This window comes from Saccoglossus kowalevskii, chromosome 13, assembly GCF_978046115.1.
Source record: "Saccoglossus kowalevskii chromosome 13, keSacKowa6.1, whole genome shotgun sequence".
Classification (NCBI taxonomy): domain Eukaryota; kingdom Metazoa; phylum Hemichordata; class Enteropneusta; family Harrimaniidae; genus Saccoglossus; species Saccoglossus kowalevskii.
The window spans coordinates 33,496,491-33,516,794 of record NC_140653.1 but is presented as its reverse complement, the minus strand read 5'-3'; the positions used below and the strand labels follow the sequence as shown (position 1 = coordinate 33,516,794).

The following is a 20,304-nucleotide window of genomic DNA, read 5'->3' as shown; positions in this document are numbered from 1 at the left end:
TAATTTCAGACAACCATAGTACAAGTATCTTGACCCTCATTGGCTAATTTCAGACAGCCATGGTACAAGTATCTTGACCCTCATTGGCTAATTTCAGACAGCCATGGTACAAGTATCTTGACCCTCATTGGCTAATTTCAGACAACCATAGTACAAGTATCTTGACCCTCATTGGTTAATTTCAGACAACCATAGTACAAGTATCTTGACCCTCATTGGCTAATTTCAGACAGCCATGGTACAAGTATCTTGACCCTCATTGGCTAATTTCAGACAACCATAGTACAAGTATCTTGACCCTCATTGGCTAATTTCAGACAGCCATGGTACAAGTAATCTTGACCTTCATTGGCTATTTTCAGACAACCATAGTACAAGTATCTTGACCCTCATTGGTTAATTTCAGACAGCTATGGTACAAGTTCTTGACCTTCATTGGCTATTTTCAGACACCTATGGTACAAGTATCTTGACCCTCATTGGCTAATTTCAGACAACCATAGTACAAGTATCTTGACCCTCATTGGCTAATTTCAGACAGCCATGGTACAAGTAATCTTGACCTTCATTGGCTATTTTCAGACAACCATAGTACAAGTATCTTGACCCTCATTGGCTAATTTCAGACTGCCATGGTACAAGTATCTTGACCCTCATTTGTTAATTTCAGACAGCCATAGGACAAGTTCTTGACCTTCATTGGCTATTTTCAGACAACCATAGTACAAGTATCTTGACCCTCATTGGCTAATTTCAGACAGCCATGGTACAAGTATCTTGACCTTCATTTGTTAATTTCAGACAACCATAGTACAAGTATCTTGACCCTCATTGGTTAATTTCAGACAACCATAGTACAAGTATCTTGACCCTCATTGGCTAATTTCAGACAGCCATGGTACAAGTATCTTGACCCTCATTGGCTAATTTCAGACAGCCATGGTACAAGTATCTTGACCCTCATTGGCTAATTTCAGACAACCATAGTACAAGTATCTTGACCCTCATTGGTTAATTTCAGACAACCATAGTACAAGTATCTTGACCCTCATTGGCTAATTTCAGACAGCCATGGTACAAGTATCTTGACCCTCATTGGCTAATTTCAGACAGCCATGGTACAAGTATCTTGACCCTCATTGGCTAATTTCAGACAACCATAGTACAAGTATCTTGACCCTCATTGGCTAATTTCAGACAGCCATGGTACAAGTATCTTGACCCTCATTGGCTAATTTCAGACAACCATAGTACAAGTATCTTGACCCTCATTGGTTAATTTCAGACAGCCATGGTACAAGTATCTTGACCCTCATTGGTTAATTTCAGACAGCTATGGTACAAGTTCTTGACCTTCATTGGCTAATTTCAGACAGCCATGGTACAAGTATCTTGACCTTCATTGGTTAATTTCAGACAGCCATGGTACAAGTATCTTGACCTTCATTGGCTAATTTCAGACAGCCATGGTACAAGTATCTTGACCTTCATTGGCTAATTTCAGACAGCCATGGTACAAGTATCTTGACCTTCATTGGTTAATTTCAGACAGCCATGGTACAAGTATCTTGACCTTCATTGGCTAATTTCAGACAACCATAGTACAAGTATCTTTACCTTCATTTGTTAATTTCAGACAGCTATGGTACAAGTATCTTGACCCTCATTGGTTAATTTCAGACAGCCATGGTACAAGTATCTTGACCCTCATTGGTTAATTTCAGACAGCCATGGTACAAGTATCTTGACCTTCATTGGCTAATTTCAGACAACCATAGTACAAGTATCTTTACCTTCATTTGTTAATTTCAGACAGCCATGGTACAAGTATCTTGACCCTCATTGGTTAATTTCAGACAGCCATGGTACAAGTATCTTGACCCTCATTGGCTAATTTCAGACAACCATAGTACAAGTATCTTGACCTTCATTTGTTAATTTCAGACAGCCATGGTACAAGTATCTTGACCCTCATTGGTTAATTTCAGACAGCCATGGTACAAGTATCTTGACCCTCATTGGTTAATTTCAGACAGCCATAGTACTAGTTCTTGACCTTCATTGGCTATTTTCAGACAGCTATGGTACAAGTATCTTGACCCTCATTGGTTAATTTCAGACAGCCATGGTACAAGTAATCTTGACCCTCATTGGTTAATTTCAGACAGCCATAGTACAAGTTCTTGACCTTCATTGGCTAATTTCAGACAGCTATGGTACAAGTTCTTGACCATCATTGGCTATTTTCAGACAGCTATGGTACAAGTAATCTTGACCCTCATTGGTTAATTTCAGACAGCCATGGTACAAGTTCTTGACCTTCATTGGCTATTTTCAGACAGCTATGGTACAAGTATCTTGTCTCTCATTGGCTAATTTCACGCAGCTATGGTACAAGTTCTTGACCTTCATTGGCTAATTTCAGACAGCCATGGTACAAGTATCTTGACCCTCATTGGTTAATTTCAGACAGCCATAGTACAAGTTCTTGACCTTCATTGGCTATTTTCAGACAGCTATGGTACAAGTATCTTGACCCTCATTTGTTAATTTCAGACAGCCATAGGACAAGTTCTTGACCTTCATTGGCTATTTTCAGACAGCTATGGTACAAGTATCTTGACCCTCATTGGCTAATTTCAGACAGCTATGGTACAAGTTCTTGACCTTCATTGGCTAATTTCAAACAGCTGTGGTACAAGTATCTTGACCCTCATTGGTTAATTTCAGACAGCCATAGTACAAGTAATCTTGACCCTCATTGGTTAATTTCAGACAGCCATGGTACAAGTTCTTGACCTTCATTGGCTAATTTCAGACAGCTATGGTACAAGTATCTTGACCCTCATTGGCTAATTTCAGACAGCTATGGTACAAGTTCTTGACCTTCATTGGCTAATTTCAAACAGCTGTGGTACAAGTATCTTGACCCTCATTGGTTAATTTCAGACAGCCATAGTACAAGTAATCTTGACCCTCATTGGGCAATTCTAGACAGCTATGGTACATGTAATCTTACCCTCATTTGCCAATTCCAGACAAGTATCTTGACCCTCATTGGCTAATTTCAGACAGCCATGGTACAAGTAGTCTTGTCTCTCATTGGCTAATTTCTCACAGCCATGGTACAAGTAGTCTTGTCTCTCATTGGCTAATTTCTCACAGCCATGGTACAAGTAGTCTTGTCTCTCATTGGCTAATTTCACGCAGCTATGGTACAAGTTCTTGACCTTCATTTGCTAATTTCAGACAGCTATGGTACAAGTTCTTGACCTTCATTGGCTAATTTCAAGCAGCTATGGTACAAGTTCTTGACCTTCATTGGCTAATTTCACGCAGCTATGGTACAAGTTCTTGACCTTCATTGGCTAATTTCAGACAGCCATGGTACAAGTATCTTGACCTTCATTGGCTAATTTCAGACAGCCATAATACAAGTTCTTGACCCTCATTGGCTAATTTCAGACAGCCATGGTACAAGTTCTTGACCTTCATTGGCTACTTTCTCACAGCCATGGTACAAGTAATCTTGACCCTCATTGGTTAATTTCAGACAGCCATGGTACAAGTTCTTGACCTTCATTGGCTAATTTCAGACAGCAATGGTACAAGTTCTTGACCTTCATTGGCTAATTTCAGACAGCCATGGTACAAGTAATCTTGACCCTCTTTGGTTAATTTCAGACAGCCATGGTACAAGTAATCTTGACCCTCATTGGTTAATTTCAGACAGCCATGGTACAAGTAATCTTGACCCTCATTGGTTAATTTCAGACAGCCATGGTACAAGTAATCTTGACCCTCATTGGTTAATTTCAGACAGCCATAGTACTAGTTCTTGACCTTCATTGGCTAATTTCAGACAGCCATGGTACAAGTATCTTGACCCTCATTGGCTAATTTCAGACAGCCATGGTACAAGTAATCTTGACCCTCATTGGTTAATTTCAGACAGCCATAGTACTAGTTCTTGACCTTCATTGGCTATTTTCAGACAGCTATGGTACAAGTATCTTGACCCTCATTGGCTAATTTCAGACAGCCATGGTACAAGTAATCTTGACCCTCATTGGTTAATTTCAGACAGCCATAGTACTAGTTCTTGACCTTCATTGGCTAATTTCAGACAGCCATGGTACAAGTAATCTTGACCCTCATTGGTTAATTTCAGACAGCCATAGTACTAGTTCTTGACCTTCATTGGCTATTTTCAGACAGCTATGGTACAAGTATCTTGACCCTCATTGGCTAATTTCAGACAGCCATGGTACAAGTATCTTGACCCTCATTGGTTAATTTCAGACAGCCATAGTACTAGTTCTTGACCTTCATTGGCTATTTTCAGACAGCTATGGTACAAGTATCTTGACCCTCATTGGTTAATTTCAGACAGCCATGGTACAAGTATCTTGACCCTCATTGGTTAATTTCAGACAGCCATGGTACAAGTTCTTGACCTTCATTGGCTAATTTCAGACAGCAATGGTACAAGTTCTTGACCTTCATTGGCTAATTTCAGACAGCCATAGTACAAGTAGTCTTGACCCTCATTGGTTAATTTCAGACAGCCATAGTACTAGTTCTTGACCTTCATTGGCTAATTTCAGACAGCCATGGTACAAGTAATCTTGACCCTCATTGGTTAATTTCAGACAGCCATAGTACTAGTTCTTGACCTTCATTGGCTATTTTCAGACAGCTATGGTACAAGTATCTTGACCCTCATTGGCTAATTTCAGACAGCCATGGTACAAGTATCTTGACCCTCATTGGTTAATTTCAGACAGCCATAGTACTAGTTCTTGACCTTCATTGGCTATTTTCAGACAGCTATGGTACAAGTATCTTGACCCTCATTGGTTAATTTCAGACAGCCATGGTACAAGTATCTTGACCCTCATTGGTTAATTTCAGACAGCCATGGTACAAGTATCTTGACCCTCATTGGTTAATTTCAGACAGCCATGGTACAAGTATCTTGACCCTCATTGGTTAATTTCAGACAGCCATGGTACAAGTAATCTTGACCCTCATTGGTTAATTTCAGACAGCCATGGTACAAGTTCTTGACCTTCATTGGCTAATTTCAGACAGCAATGGTACAAGTTCTTGACCTTCATTGGCTAATTTCAGACAGCCATGGTACAAGTAATCTTGACCCTCATTGGTTAATTTCAGACAGCCATGGTACAAGTAATCTTGACCCTCATTGGCTAATTTCAGACAGCCATGGTACAAGTAATCTTGACCCTCATTGGTTAATTTCAGACAGCTATGGTACAAGTAATCTTGACCCTCATTGGTTAATTTCAGACAGCCATGGTACAAGTAATCTTGACCCTCATTGGTTAATTTCAGACAGCCATAGTACTAGTTCTTGACCTTCATTGGCTATTTTCAGACAGCTATGGTACAAGTAGTCTTGTCCCTCATTGGCTAATTTCACGCAGCTATGGTACAAGTTCTTGACCTTCATTGGCCAATTTCAGACAGCAATTGTACAAGTAATCTTGACTCTCATTGGCCAAATGTTGGTGCAACATTTAACAATTTTGTAGCTTACGTAAATATTTTTTCCAGTGGCTACAGGTCGTGATCAAGTATTTTTGATAAAAATATTACCAGAAAATTGTGCAGACTTCATTTGAATTTAATTTTTTTCTCCAATTCTGTTGACTACCCTCTAGTGGTGGATATTATGTGGAATGCATTACAATGACTGTGAGGGCACTCTTTAACATGATTTGTACACATTGCAGCATAAGGTTATAGTAGCTTCTCTTCTGTTTTGTTTAGTTGATATACCAAACTGAGAATTCAGGTGTTTATTATGAATTCATAATGCCATCTGGAAGAGAAGACACTGAATCCGAACTTGGTGACACAGTGGAAGGAACTGGCTCTGACCAACCACAGGTACTAGACTCATGAATAAATTCTTGCATATTTATTGCATGACCTTGGTGTTCACCTTTCACAGTTGTGACATTGAGTGTGAATTATCATGACTGACGATGTTTCCTGGTAAATCTGATGATTTACAAGTTTTTAAAGTGTACACAGAGAAAAAACGCAGACTGATTGACTGGTTTTATGATTTTTATGTCTATAGCCAGGCTTTCCTGCTGGAGGCTATTACCTCCAGACCAACCCAAGACAACTAATAAGACCTGCCCCAGGAGTCACTGGAGGAAATGGTCAAAGAGGATCAAGTATACCTGGACCTTACCGTCAAACTGGACATGGTGTTGAGAATACAGGAGGAAACTTTGGAACAAATTATAACACAGGTGGAAGGTATCCAGTGAACTCAGGAGGCCGACAATCTGGAAATTCAGGAGGGCGTCAAACTGGAAGTTCAGGAGGGAGACGCACTGGAAATTCAGGTGGAGGACGCACTGGAAATCCTGGAAGAGGAGTCTTCACAGGTCCATCTTATCCTAATTACGGACTAGGAACAAACCCTGGAATCCAGTTACAGCCACCATATGGTACCAGATATAATTCTGGTGTCCAGCCTGATATTCCATCTGCTTCCAACAGTAGAACTGTTGGATTGCAACCACCGTATGGAGTTGGCAGTGGAGCTGTGTTACCAAGATATCAAGGAGCAGTTAACCCACCATCTGTCAATCCAGGAATCCAGACTGGTGCTAATCCAGGAGTCCAGTCTGGCTATCGACCCAGAATTCCTGGTGTTTACCCTGGTGTTAACACTCCACCAGATGGTGATGTGGTTTCTGGTGGCTCACACAATCCTTATCAATCTGGCACCTCTGGTGTATCTGTGGATGAATCTAGGCCATCACAAGTTAGATACATGTGGAGAGAAAATGGAATGACACAATGTTCACAGTCTTGTGCTGGAGGTAGGTTACCTGTCATTTGCATACAATGTTCAGTCTTGTGCTAGAGGTAGGTCACCTATCATTGACACAAATATGTTCAGTCTTGTGCTGGAGGTAGGTCACCTGTCATTGACACAAATATGTTCAGTCTTGTGCTGGAGGTAAGTCACCTGTCATTGACCTAATGTTCAGTCTTGTGCTAGAGGTAGGTCACCTGTCATTGACACAATGTTCAGTCTAGTACGGGAGGTACGTCACCTGTCATTGACACAATGTTCAGTCTTGTGCTGGAGGTAGGTCACCTGTCATTGACACAAATATGTTCAGTCTTGTGCTGGAGGTAAGTCACCTGTCATTGACCTAATGTTCAGTCTTGTGCTGGAGGGAGGTCACCTGTCGTTGACGCAATGTTCAGTCTTGTGCTGGAGGGAGGTCACCTGTCGTTGACGCAATGTTCAGTCTTGTGCTGGAGGGAGGTCACCTGTCGTTGACGCAATGTTCAGTCTTGTGCTGGAGGTAAGTCACCTGTCGTTGACGCAATGTTCAGTCTAGTACGGGAGGTACGTCACCTGTCATTGACACAATGTTCAGTCTTGTGCTGGAGGTAGGCCACCTGTCGTTGACGCAATGTTCAGTCTTGTGCTGGAGGGAGGTCACCTGTTATTTGCTTACAATGTTCAGTCTTGTGCAAGAGGTAGATCACCTGTAATTGACACAATGTTCAGTCTAGTACAGGAGGTAGGTCACCTGTCATTGACGCAATGTTCAGTCTTGTGCTGGAGGGAGGTCAGCTGTTGTTGACGCAATGTTCAGTCATGTGCTGGAGGGAGGTCACCTGTCATTGACACAATGTTCAGTCTTGTGCTGGAGGGAGGTCACCTGTCATTGACACAATGTTCAGTCTAGTACAGGAGGTAAGTCACCTGTCATTGACCGAATGTTCAGTCTTGTGCAGGAGGTAGGTCACCTGTAATTGACACAATGTTCAGTCTAGTACAGGAGGTAGGTCACCTGTTATTGACCTAATGTTCAGTCTTGAGCAAGAGGTAAGTCACCTGTCATTGACCTAATGTTCAGTCTTGTGCAGGAGGTAGGTCACCTGTAATTGACACAATGTTCAGTCTAGTACAGGAGGTAGGTCACCTGTCATTGACCTAATGTTCAGTCTTGTGCTGGAGGTAGGTCACCTGTCATTGACGCAATGTTCAGTCTTGTGCTGGAGGGAGGTCACCTGTCATTGACACAATGTTCAGTCTTGTGCTGGAGGGAGGTCACCTGTCATTGACACAATGTTCAGTCTAGTACAGGAGGTAAGTCACCTGTCATTGACACAATGTTCAGTCTTGTGCTAGATGTAGGTCACCTGTCATTGACACAGTGTTCAGCCTAGTACAGGAGGTAAGTCACCTGTCATTGACCTAATGTTCAGTCTAGTACAGGAGGTAGGTCACCTGTCATTGACACAATGTTCAGTCTAGTACAGGAGGTAAGTCACCTGTCATTGACCTAATGTTCAGTCTAGTACAGGAGGTAGGTCACCTGTCATTGACGCAATGTTCAGTCTTGTGCTGGAGGGAGGTCACCTGTCATTGACACAATGTTCAGTCTTGTGCTGGAGGGAGGTCACCTGTCATTGACACAATGTTCAGTCTAGTACGGGGGGTACGTCACCTGTCATTGACACAATGTTCAGTCTTGTGCAGGAGGTAGGTCACCTGTCATTGACCTAATGTTCAGTCTAGTACAGGAGGTAAGTCACCTGTAATTGACCTAATGTTCAGTCTAGTACAGGAGATAGGTCACCTGTCATTGACACAATGTTCAGTCTAGTACAGGAGATAGGTCACCTGTCATTGACACAATGTTCAGTCTTGTGCAGGAGGTAGGTCACCTGTCATTGACCTAATGTTCAGTCTTGTGCAGGAGGTAGGTCACCTGTAATTGACCTAATGTTCAGTCTAGTACAGGAGGTAAGTCACCTGTCATTGACCTAATGTTCAGTCTAGTACAGGAGGTAGGTCACCTGTCATTGACGCAATGTTCAGTCTTGTGCTGGAGGGAGGTCACCTGTCATTGACACAATGTTCAGTCTTGTGCTGGAGGGAGGTCACCTGTCATTGACACAATGTTCAGTCTTGTGCTGGAGGGAGGTCACCTGTCGTTGACGCAATGTTCAGTCTTGTGCTGGAGGTAAGTCACCTGTCGTTGACGCAATGTTCAGTCTTGTGCTGGAGGGAGGTCACCTGTCATTGACACAATGTTCAGTCTTGTGCTGGAGGTAGGCCACCTGTCGTTGACACAGTGTTCAGCCTTGTGCTGGAGGTAGGCCACCTGTCGTTGACACAGTGTTCAGCCTAGTACAGGAGGTAGGTCACCTGTTATTTGCATACAATGTTCAGTCTTGTGCTGGAGGTAGGTCACCTGTCATTGACCTAATGTTCAGTCTAGTACAGGAGGTAAGTCACCTGTCATTGACGCAATGTTCAGTCTTGTGCTGGAGGGAGGTCACCTGTCATTGACACAATGTTCAGTCTTGTGCTGGAGGGAGGTCACCTGTCATTGACACAATGTTCAGTCTTGTGCTGGAGGTAGGCCACCTGTCATTGACGCAATGTTCAGTCTTGTGCTGGAGGTAGGTCACCTGTCATTGACACAGTGTTCAGCCTAGTACAGGAGGTAGATCACCTGTCATTGACACAATGTTCAGTCTAGTACAGGAGGTAGGTCACCTGTCATTGATACAATGTTCAGTCTTGTGCAGGAGGTAGGTCTTCTGTTATTTGCTTACAATGTTCAGTCTTGTGCAGGAGGTAGGTCACCTGTCATTGACGCAATGTTCAGTCTTGTGCTGGAGGGAGGTCACCTGTCATTGACACAATGTTCAGTCTTGTGCTGGAGGGAGGTCACCTGTCATTGACACAATGTTCAGTCTAGTACGGGAGGTACGTCACCTGTCATTGACACAATGTTCAGTCTTGTGCAGGAGGTAGGTCACCTGTCATTGACCTAATGTTCAGTCTAGTACAGGAGGTAAGTCACCTGTAATTGACCTAATGTTCAGTCTAGTACAGGAGATAGGTCACCTGTCATTGACACAATGTTCAGTCTAGTACAGGAGATAGGTCACCTGTCATTGACACAATGTTCAGTCTTGTGCAGGAGGTAGGTCACCTGTCATTGACCTAATGTTCAGTCTTGTGCAGGAGGTAGGTCACCTGTAATTGACCTAATGTTCAGTCTAGTACAGGAGGTAAGTCACCTGTCATTGACCTAATGTTCAGTCTAGTACAGGAGGTAGGTCACCTGTCATTGACGCAATGTTCAGTCTTGTGCTGGAGGGAGGTCACCTGTCATTGACACAATGTTCAGTCTTGTGCTGGAGGGAGGTCACCTGTCATTGACACAATGTTCAGTCTTGTGCTGGAGGGAGGTCACCTGTCGTTGACGCAATGTTCAGTCTTGTGCTGGAGGTAAGTCACCTGTCGTTGACGCAATGTTCAGTCTTGTGCTGGAGGGAGGTCACCTGTCATTGACACAATGTTCAGTCTTGTGCTGGAGGTAGGCCACCTGTTGTTGACACAGTGTTCAGCCTAGTACAGGAGGTAGGTCACCTGTTATTTGCATACAATGTTCAGTCTTGTGCTGGAGGTAGGTCACCTGTCATTGACCTAATGTTCAGTCTAGTACAGGAGGTAAGTCACCTGTCATTGACGCAATGTTCAGTCTTGTGCTGGAGGGAGGTCACCTGTCATTGACACAATGTTCAGTCTTGTGCTGGAGGGAGGTCACCTGTCATTGACACAATGTTCAGTCTTGTGCTGGAGGTAGGCCACCTGTCATTGACGCAATGTTCAGTCTTGTGCTGGAGGTAGGTCACCTGTCATTGACACAGTGTTCAGCCTAGTACAGGAGGTAGGTCACCTGTCATTGACACAATGTTCAGTCTAGTACAGGAGGTAGGTCACCTGTCATTGATACAATGTTCAGTCTTGTGCAGGAGGTAGGTCTTCTGTTATTTGCTTACAATGTTCAGTCTTGTGCAGGAGGTAGGTCACCTGTCATTGACACAATGTTCAGTCTTGTGCTGGAGGTAGGTCACCTGTCATTGACACAATGTTCAGTCCAGTACAGGAGGTAGGTCACCTGTCATTGACACAATGTTCAGTCGAGTACAGGAGGTAGGTCACCTGTCATTGACACAGTGTTCAGCCTAGTACAGGAGGTAGGTCACCTGTTATTTGCATACAATGTTCAGTCTTGTGCTGGAGGTAAATCACCTGTCATTGACACAATGTTCAGTCCAGTACAGGAGGTAGGTCACCTGTCATTGACACAATGTTCAGTCCAGTACAGGAGGTAGGTCACCTGTCATTGACACAGTGTTCAGCCTAGTACAGGAGGTAGGTCACCTGTTATTTGCATACAATGTTCAGTCTTGTGCAGGAGGTAGGTCTTCTGTTATTTGCTTACAATGTTCAGTCTTGTGCTGGAGGTAGGTCACCTGTTATTGACACAATGTTCAGTCCAGTACAGGAGGTAGGTCACCTGTCATTGACACAATGTTCAGTCGAGTACAGGAGGTAGGTCACCTGTCATTGACACAGTGTTCAGCCTAGTACAGGAGGTAGGTCACCTGTTATTTGCATACAATGTTCAGTCTTGTGCTGGAGGTAGGTCACCTGTCATTGACACAATGTTCAGTCCAGTACAGGAGGTAGGTCACCTGTCATTGACACAATGTTCAGTCCAGTACAGGAAGTAGATCACCTGTCATTTGCATACAATGTTCAGTCCTGTGCTGGAAGTAGGTCACCTGTCATTGACACAATGTTCAGTCCAGTACAGGAGGTAGGTCACCTGTCATTGACACAATGTTCAGTCCAGTACAGGAAGTAGATCACCTGTCATTTGCATACAATGTTCAGTCCTGTGCTGGAAGTAGGTCACCTGTCATTGACACAATGTTCAGTCCAGTACAGGAAGTAGATCACCTGTCATTTGCATACAATGTTCAGTCCTGTGCTGGAAGTAGGTCACCTGTCATTGACTTATGTCCACTGTCTGAACTCTTTGAAACTGCATTTAAAGGGTCTACATACAGAATATTATGGAGAATAACAATTGAAAAGTTTTTTCAAATGATGTTTATTGTGTTGTTTTTTTGCAGGAACTCAACATAGTTTAGTGCAGTGTTTGACTGAGAATTCATTGTATGTTGTGGCAGATAGTAATTGTAATGTAAGACGCAAACCAAGAGCAAGGACAATAGCATGTAACACAGATCCCTGCCCTCCAAGGTAACTTTTATTCCCTATTTTGTGATCTTTCAAGTTTTTTCTTTTTTCTTAATAAGCTTTATGGATTTTGTCTGGTTAAAAAAAACTACTTTGAAAACTTTGTTGTTTCATTGTAGTTTTATCAGGATTAAACTAATTTTAAGGCTTTTATCTCAAGATAAACATAATTCAATGAAACTTAATCAATGAAAATTAATCATCAATCTTCATTAGTTTTTCATTGAAATCTGTGCATACTTATTATCTAATCAGCATACACCTTTATTTTCAGCTGTAAATTAATTTTTATTTTCATTTAAAAATTACTCATCAGATTTCAATGAAACTTGGTACTTTGGTAATTCACAGATATGATTAATGTGAATAGTAAATTTTCTGATATCTTATTTTTAAACCCTTCTATCAGATTTGATGTTCAGGTGCTGTGGAATAAATAACAGACCTTAGACACATGTATTGCAATCAAGTAATCAGGAGAAGAACTTCCATTACAAAAACTGTAGGAGTTTAACAATATTTGTTTAAATTTCTATGTTCAGGTGGGAGACAGCACAGTGGGGTGAGTGTAGTCGAACTTGTGATGAGGGTGTACAGATAAGACAAGTCACATGTATGCAACAGTTAGGGAGGTCAGTAGACACACAGGTATCTGCTGCTAAGTGTGTTTCATTGATACCAGAAACTACACAGAAGTGTCTGATAAAGGAATGTCCAGTGTGGAACACTGGCAAGTGGACTAAGGTGAGATCTCTATTATGTATACTTAAAGTACTATGGTCATTGCACAACATTTGTGTACAAAGTTGATGATGTAAACAATTCGTCACATAACATTTGTGTACAAAGTTGATGATGTAAACAATTCGTCACATAACATTTGTGTACAAAGTTGATGATGTAAACAATTCGTCACATAACATTTGTGTACAAAGTTGATGATGTAAACAATTCGTCACATAACATTTGTGTACAAAGTTGATGATGTAAACAATTCGTCACATAACATTTGTGTACAAAGTTGATGATGTAAACAATTCGTCACATAACATTTGTGTACAAAGTTGATGATGTAAACAATTTGTCACATAACATTTGTGTACAAAATGGGTGATGTAAACAATTCGTCACATAACATTTGTGTACAAAATGGGTGATGTAAACAATTCGTCACATAACATTTGTGTACAAAATGGGTGATGTAAACAATTCGTCACATAACATTTGTGTTCAAAATGGGTGATGTAAACAATTCGTCACATAACATTTGTGTACAAAATGGGTGATGTAAACAATTCGTCACATAACATTTGTGTACAAAATGGGTGATGTAAACAATTCGTCACATAACATTTGTGTACAAAATGGGTGATGTAAACAATTCGTCACATAACATTTGTGTACAAAATGGGTGATGTAAACAATTCATCACATAACATTTGTGTACAAAATGGGTGATGTAAACAATTCGTCACATAACATTTGTGTACAAAATGGGTGATGTAAACAATTCGTCACATAACATTTGTGTACAAAATGGGTGATGTAAACAATTCGTCACATAACATTTGTGTACAAAGTTGATGATGTAAACAATTCGTCACATAACATTTGTGTACAAAGTTGATGATGTAAACAATTCGTCACATAACATTTGTGTACAAAGTTGATGATGTAAACAATTCGTCACATAACATTTGTGTACAAAGTTGATGATGTAAACAATTCGTCACATAACATTTGTGTACAAAATGGGTGATGTAAACAATTCGTCACATAACATTTGTGTACAAAATGGGTGATGTAAACAATTCGTCACATAACATTTGTGTACAAAATGGGTGATGTAAACAATTCGTCACATAACATTTGTGTTCAAAATGGGTGATGTAAACAATTCGTCACATAACATTTGTGTACAAAATGGGTGATGTAAACAATTCGTCACATAACATTTGTGTACAAAATGGGTGATGTAAACAATTCGTCACATAACATTTGTGTACAAAATGGGTGATGTAAACAATTCGTCACATAACATTTGTGTACAAAATGGGTGATGTAAACAATTCATCACATAACATTTGTGTACAAAATGGGTGATGTAAACAATTCGTCACATAACATTTGTGTACAAAATGGGTGATGTAAACAATTCGTCACATAACATTTGTGTACAAAATGGGTGATGTAAACAATTCGTCACATAACATTTGTGTACAAAGTTGATGATGTAAACAATTCGTCACATAACATTTGTGTACAAAGTTGATGATGTAAACAATTCGTCACATAACATTTGTGTACAAAGTTGATGATGTAAACAATTCGTCACATAACATTTGTGTACAAAATGGGTGATGTAAACAATTCGTCACATAACATTTGTGTACAAAATGGGTGATGTAAACAATTCGTCAAACAACATTTGTGTACAAAATGGGTGATGTAAACAATTCGTCACATAACATTTGTGTACAAAATGGGTGATGTAAACAATTCGTCACATAACATTTGTGTACAAAATGGGTGATGTAAACAATTCGTCACACAACATTTGTGTACAAAATGGGTGATGTAAACAATTCGTCACATAACATTTGTGTACAAAGTTGATGATGTAAACAATTCATCACATAACATTTGTGTACAAAGTTGATGATGTAAACAATTCGTCACATAACATTTGTGTACAAAATGGGTGATGTAAACAATTCGTCACACAACATTTGTGTACAAAATGGGTGATGTAAACAATTCGTCACACAACATTTGTGTACAGAATGGGTGACGTAAACAGTTTGTTCCAAAAAAATATTTACAGTGTGGGTGATGTAAAAAGTTTGTCTCACAACATTGTGTACAATGTGGGTGATGTACTATACGTGAGATCTGCTATAGTCAGTTCTGAATCTCCCACAATGCCATACTGGTTAAGGTCTATATCAGGATAATGTGTGAGACCAAGCTAAAAGCACATCCCATCTAGGCCCATCTATGAATTTGATATGACGCTGTTGGGGGGATTCATTAATGTTATTATCACAATGCATAGACCTGAATTGTTTTAGGTTAATTACATAATTTGCATAATTGTTCAGCTTTTCCCATCAATATCTTAAGTTCTAATCACACTTCAAAGGAATTTGGTACATTACGCAGACCTTTTACATTAAAAACTGTGCATATTAATTACCTGATTGGCATAATAATCAGTCTAATTTCAGTATTTTTCATAAATAACTCACATACTTATTTCAATGAATCTTGGTACATTTATACTCTTAAGACAATGTGACGATCTAATTAGTTTTGGGTTTATATACATCCACAATAATTACCTGATTTGCATAATAACTTACTTTTCAGCTTTGCACCGTTTTTTTTTTTTAATCATTACATTATATTTTAACTTGGAACATAATTGTCTCAGAACAATGCACAGATCTAATTAGTTTTAGGTTGAAATTTATGCATAATAATAACTTAATTTGCATAATTATTCTACCTATATCTCAAAAACCAGTTATTGCATTTCAATAAGACTTGCTATGTAAGTTCTTGGGAACACTGTTTTGGATTGAAATTCGAGTAGCTAATTACCTAATTTGCATAGTCATCACATTTCATTGAAATCTGTTTCATAGATGCTCTGGGTAATCCATAGACAAGATTAGTTTATTTTTGAAAAAGCATACATATTGATTATCTAATTATTTCTAATATCTCAAAAAATTTGATTTAAATTGAATTTGTGGTAAAGGTGCCGCAGATAAATTAGACTGCAAACCACATATGTATAATCAAATTTATTTTCTGCATGTATTATAAACATAAATAATCTTTGAAAGGCTTATCTTAAATTTTGAATTAATTTCTAATATGCCTTCTATACACTCAGTACATAGGAGTTCTTTCTAATCTTTCTTTGTTGGTGAATGAATTTACTTGCAAATAGAGATTGTTATTATCATGTGATAATGTGAAGCTTACAGCTGTTCTAAGAATTATTCGCACAGTCAGTTAGCAATATATCTTGGAACTTGCTAAACACTTGGGTCTATTCCAATCTGAATAATTCTCAGAACGGCTGTAAGAATGAAATCAAATGTATTGTTTATGTGAATACATGCAAACAAGTCCAGATGCTTGAATTTCTCATAGAGCATCGGTGAATTATACAAATATGAAGAAACATTCAATATTTTTACATTGTCCTCTAGTACTGGCTTGTTATTTTCTTGATAACCAGGTAAAATGTACCACTGACCGACCATTGAAAACGTATCTTTTCTAAAATTCAATAGTATGTACATGGTATTTTGATATTTAATAAAACTCTGTTAAATGAAATAAAAATGATTGTATTCAGTGTTCTGTAGTGTGTGGACATGGTGTCCGTACAAGAAAAGTGACATGCGAAGATCCAAGTGGTGTAGTAGAAGACAGACTCTGCATACACATGGCTAAACCAGCTGATACAGAAGGCTGTGAAATGAGATCATGTGCCAAGGATTGGTACTTCTCTGAATGGTCAGATTTGGTAAGTTTATACCAATTTATCCACACCACAGTACCTTTTCGTCACTAGAGGGAGCTACTTATAGAAGAGTTGTATTGAAGTGATAGTTTCACCTTCAAGTTGTATCTGTTAACACTCTTTGCTGTGATAGTGCACCGGCTCGACCGGCATTCCACAGCAGCGCGCTCAGAGCCCATAGAAATGCATGTACAGTGGTGCGCGTCTTAGCAACGTGGAACGTCTGTGACGTAGCTCCGCCCCCGAGGATACCTTCAAACTTTGATATATTTTTGATTTGTATGATCTCAATTGTATATTTGAGGAGATATGCTCTGAAATATAAGCAAAGGAACATCATGATGTGCTAGTGTGCATCTGAAGTTGGTATGCGTGCTGGGACACCAATTCTGATATACCTGTGTTCTTTAATTTTATCTTCAGTGTTCTGAACAGTGTGGTCCTGGAGTACTAACTAGACATGTATTCTGTGCTGGGCATGGTGAAGAGGATGCTGTTGCTAGAACTGAGTGTTTTTCAAATGATGAACCCAAACACACCAGACCATGTCACAATGGTGCATGTACTGCACAGTGGTTTGCCTCGCCATGGAGTCAGGTAAGATCAAGAGTTCAAAAAATTCATTCAATTTATTGCAAAATGCAGATAAAAATGTAATCAAATCTGTATAATTTATGAACAATGCCTTATTAGTTAGAAATGAAAATCATGATATGTAATTTAATCCAGTTAGCTGTCATGTGGTGAGACTGAGTACTTAGTTAGCTGCCATGTGATGAGTCTGAGTACTTAGTTAGCTGTCATGTGGTGAGGTTGAGTACTTAGTTAGCTGTCATGTGGTGAGTCTGAGTACTTAGTTAGCTGTCATGTGGTGAGTCTGAGTACTTAGTTAGTTGCCATGTGATGAGGCTGAGTACTTAGTTAGCTGCCATGTGATGAGACTGAGTACTTAGTTCGCTGTCATGTGATGAGTCTGAGTACTTAGTTAGCTGTCATGTGGTGAGACTGAGTACTTAGTTAGCTGCCATGTGATGAGGCTGCGTACTTAGTTCGCTGCCATGTGATGAGGCTGAGTACTTAGTTCGCTGTCATGTGGTGAGACTGAGTACTTAGTTAGCTGCCATGTGATGAGGCTGAGTACTTAGTTCGCTGCCATGTGATGAGGCTGAGTACTTAGTTCGCTGTCATGTGGTGAGACTGAGTACTTAGTTAGCTGCCATGTGATGAGACTGAGTACTTAGTTAGCTGTCATGTGGTGAGACTGAGTACTTAGTTAGCTGCCATGTGATGAGGCTGAGTACTTAGTTAGCTGCCATGTGATGAGGCTGAGTACTTAGTTCGCTGCCATGTGATGAGGCTGAGTACTTAGTTCGCTGTCATGTGGTGAGACTGAGTACTTAGTTAGCTGCCATGTGATGAGACTGAGTACTTAGTTCGCTGTCATGTGGTGAGACTGAGTACTTAGTTAGCTGCCATGTGATGAGACTGAGTACTTAGTTAACTGCCATGTGATGAGACTGAGTACTTAGTTCGCTGTCATGTGATGAGGCTGAGTACTTTGTTAGCTGCCATGTGATGAGGCTGAGTACTTAGTTAGCTGCCATGTGATGAGGCTGAGTACTTAGTTAGCTGCCATGTGATGAGACTGAGTACTTAGTTAGTTGTCATGTGATGAGACTGAGTACTTAGTTCGCTGTCATGTGATGAGGCTGAGTACTTAGTTAGCTGCCATGTGATGAGGCAGAGTACTTAGTTCGCTGCCATGTGATGAGGCTGAGTACTTAGTTCGCTGTCATGTGGTGAGACTGAGTACTTAGTTAGCTGCCATGTGATGAGACTGAGTACTTAGTTAGCTGTCATGTGGTGAGACTGAGTACTTAGTTAGCTGCCATGTGATGAGGCTGAGTACTTAGTTAGCTGCCATGTGATGAGGCTGAGTACTTAGTTCGCTGCCATGTGATGAGGCTGAGTACTTAGTTCGCTGTCATGTGGTGAGACTGAGTACTTAGTTAGCTGCCATGTGATGAGACTGAGTACTTAGTTCGCTGTCATGTGGTGAGACTGAGTACTTAGTTAGCTGCCATGTGATGAGACTGAGTACTTAGTTAACTGCCATGTGATGAGACTGAGTACTTAGTTCGCTGTCATGTGATGAGGCTGAGTACTTTGTTAGCTGCCATGTGATGAGGCTGAGTACTTAGTTAGCTGCCATGTGATGAGGCTGAGTACTTAGTTAGCTGCCATGTGATGAGACTGAGTACTTAGTTAGTTGTCATGTGATGAGACTGAGTACTTAGTTCGCTGTCATGTGATGAGGCTGAGTACTTAGTTAGCTGCCATGTGATGAGGCAGAGTACTTTGTTAGCTGCCATGTAATGAGACTGAGTACTTAGTTAACTGCCATGTGATGAAACTGAGTACTTAGTTCGCTGTCATGTGATGAGGCTGAGTACTTTGTTAGCTGCCATGTGATGAGGCTGATTACTTAGTTAGCTGCCATATGATGAGGCTGAGTACTTTGTTAGCTGTCATGTGATGAGGCTGAGTACTTAGTTAACTGCCATATGATGAGGCTGAGTACTTAGTTAGCTGCCATGTGATGAGTCTGAGTACTTAGTTAGCTGCCATGTGATGAGACTGAGTACTTTGTTAGCTGTCATGTGATGAGGCTGAGTACTTAGTTAACTGCCATATGATGAGACTGAGTACTTAGTTAACTGCCATATGATGAGGCTGAGTACTTAGTTAGCTGCCATGTGATGAGGCTGAGTACTTAGTTAGCTGCCATGTGATGAGACTGAGTACTTAGTTAACTGTCATGTGATGAGTCTGATTACTTAGTTAGCTGTCATGTGATGAGGCTGAGTACTTAGTTAGCTGCCATGTGATGAGGCTGAGTACTTAGTTAGCTGCCATGTGATGAGTCTGATTACTTAGTTAGCTGCCATATGATGAGGCTGAGTACTTAGTTAGCTGCCATGTGATGAGACTGAGTACTTAGTTAGCTGCCATGTGATGAGACTGAGTACTTAGTTAGCTGCCATGTGATGAGGTTGAGTACTTAGTTAACTGCCATGTGATGAGGCAGAGTACTTAGTTAGCTGCCATGTGATGAGGCTGAGTACTAAGTTAACTGTCATGTGATGAGACTGAGTACTTAGTTAGCTGCCATGTGATGAGGCTGAGTACTAAGTTAACTGTCATGTGATGAGGTTGAGTACTTAGTTAACTGTCATGTGATGAGACTGAGTACTTAGTTAGCTGCCATGTGATGAGACTGAGTACTTAGTTAGCTGCCATGTGATGAGTCTGATTACTTAGTTAGCTGCCATGTGATGAGGCTGAGTACTTAGTTAGCTGCCATGTGATGAGACTGAGTACTTTGTTAGCTGTCATGTGATGAGGCTGAGTACTTAGTTAGCTGCCATGTGATGAGGTTGAGTACTTAGTTAACTGTCATGTGATGAGACTGAGTACTTCGTTAGCTGCCATGTGATGAGACTGAGTACTTAGTTAGCTGCCATGTGATGAGACTGAGTACTTTGTTAGCTGTCATGTGATGAGGCTGAGTACTTAGTTAGCTGTCATGTGATGAGGCTGAGTACTTAGTTAGCTGCCATGT

The 20,304-nt window shown here is 40.6% G+C and overlaps 1 protein-coding gene across 1 annotated transcript in view; it reads left to right on the top strand.

Moving 5' to 3' along the window:
- LOC100375932 (thrombospondin type-1 domain-containing protein 4-like) overlaps positions 1-20,304 on the top strand; it is a 53,381-nt gene that overhangs the window by 28,224 nt on the left and 4,853 nt on the right. The window contains exons 4-9 of the mRNA XM_085507416.1: positions 5,797-5,916; positions 6,113-6,869; positions 12,016-12,145; positions 12,685-12,886; positions 16,515-16,685; positions 17,106-17,279. Of these exons, the coding sequence (XP_085363542.1) occupies positions 5,797-5,916; positions 6,113-6,869; positions 12,016-12,145; positions 12,685-12,886; positions 16,515-16,685; positions 17,106-17,279 (1,554 nt within the window). The remainder of the gene's footprint in view (positions 1-5,796; positions 5,917-6,112; positions 6,870-12,015; positions 12,146-12,684; positions 12,887-16,514; positions 16,686-17,105; positions 17,280-20,304) is intronic.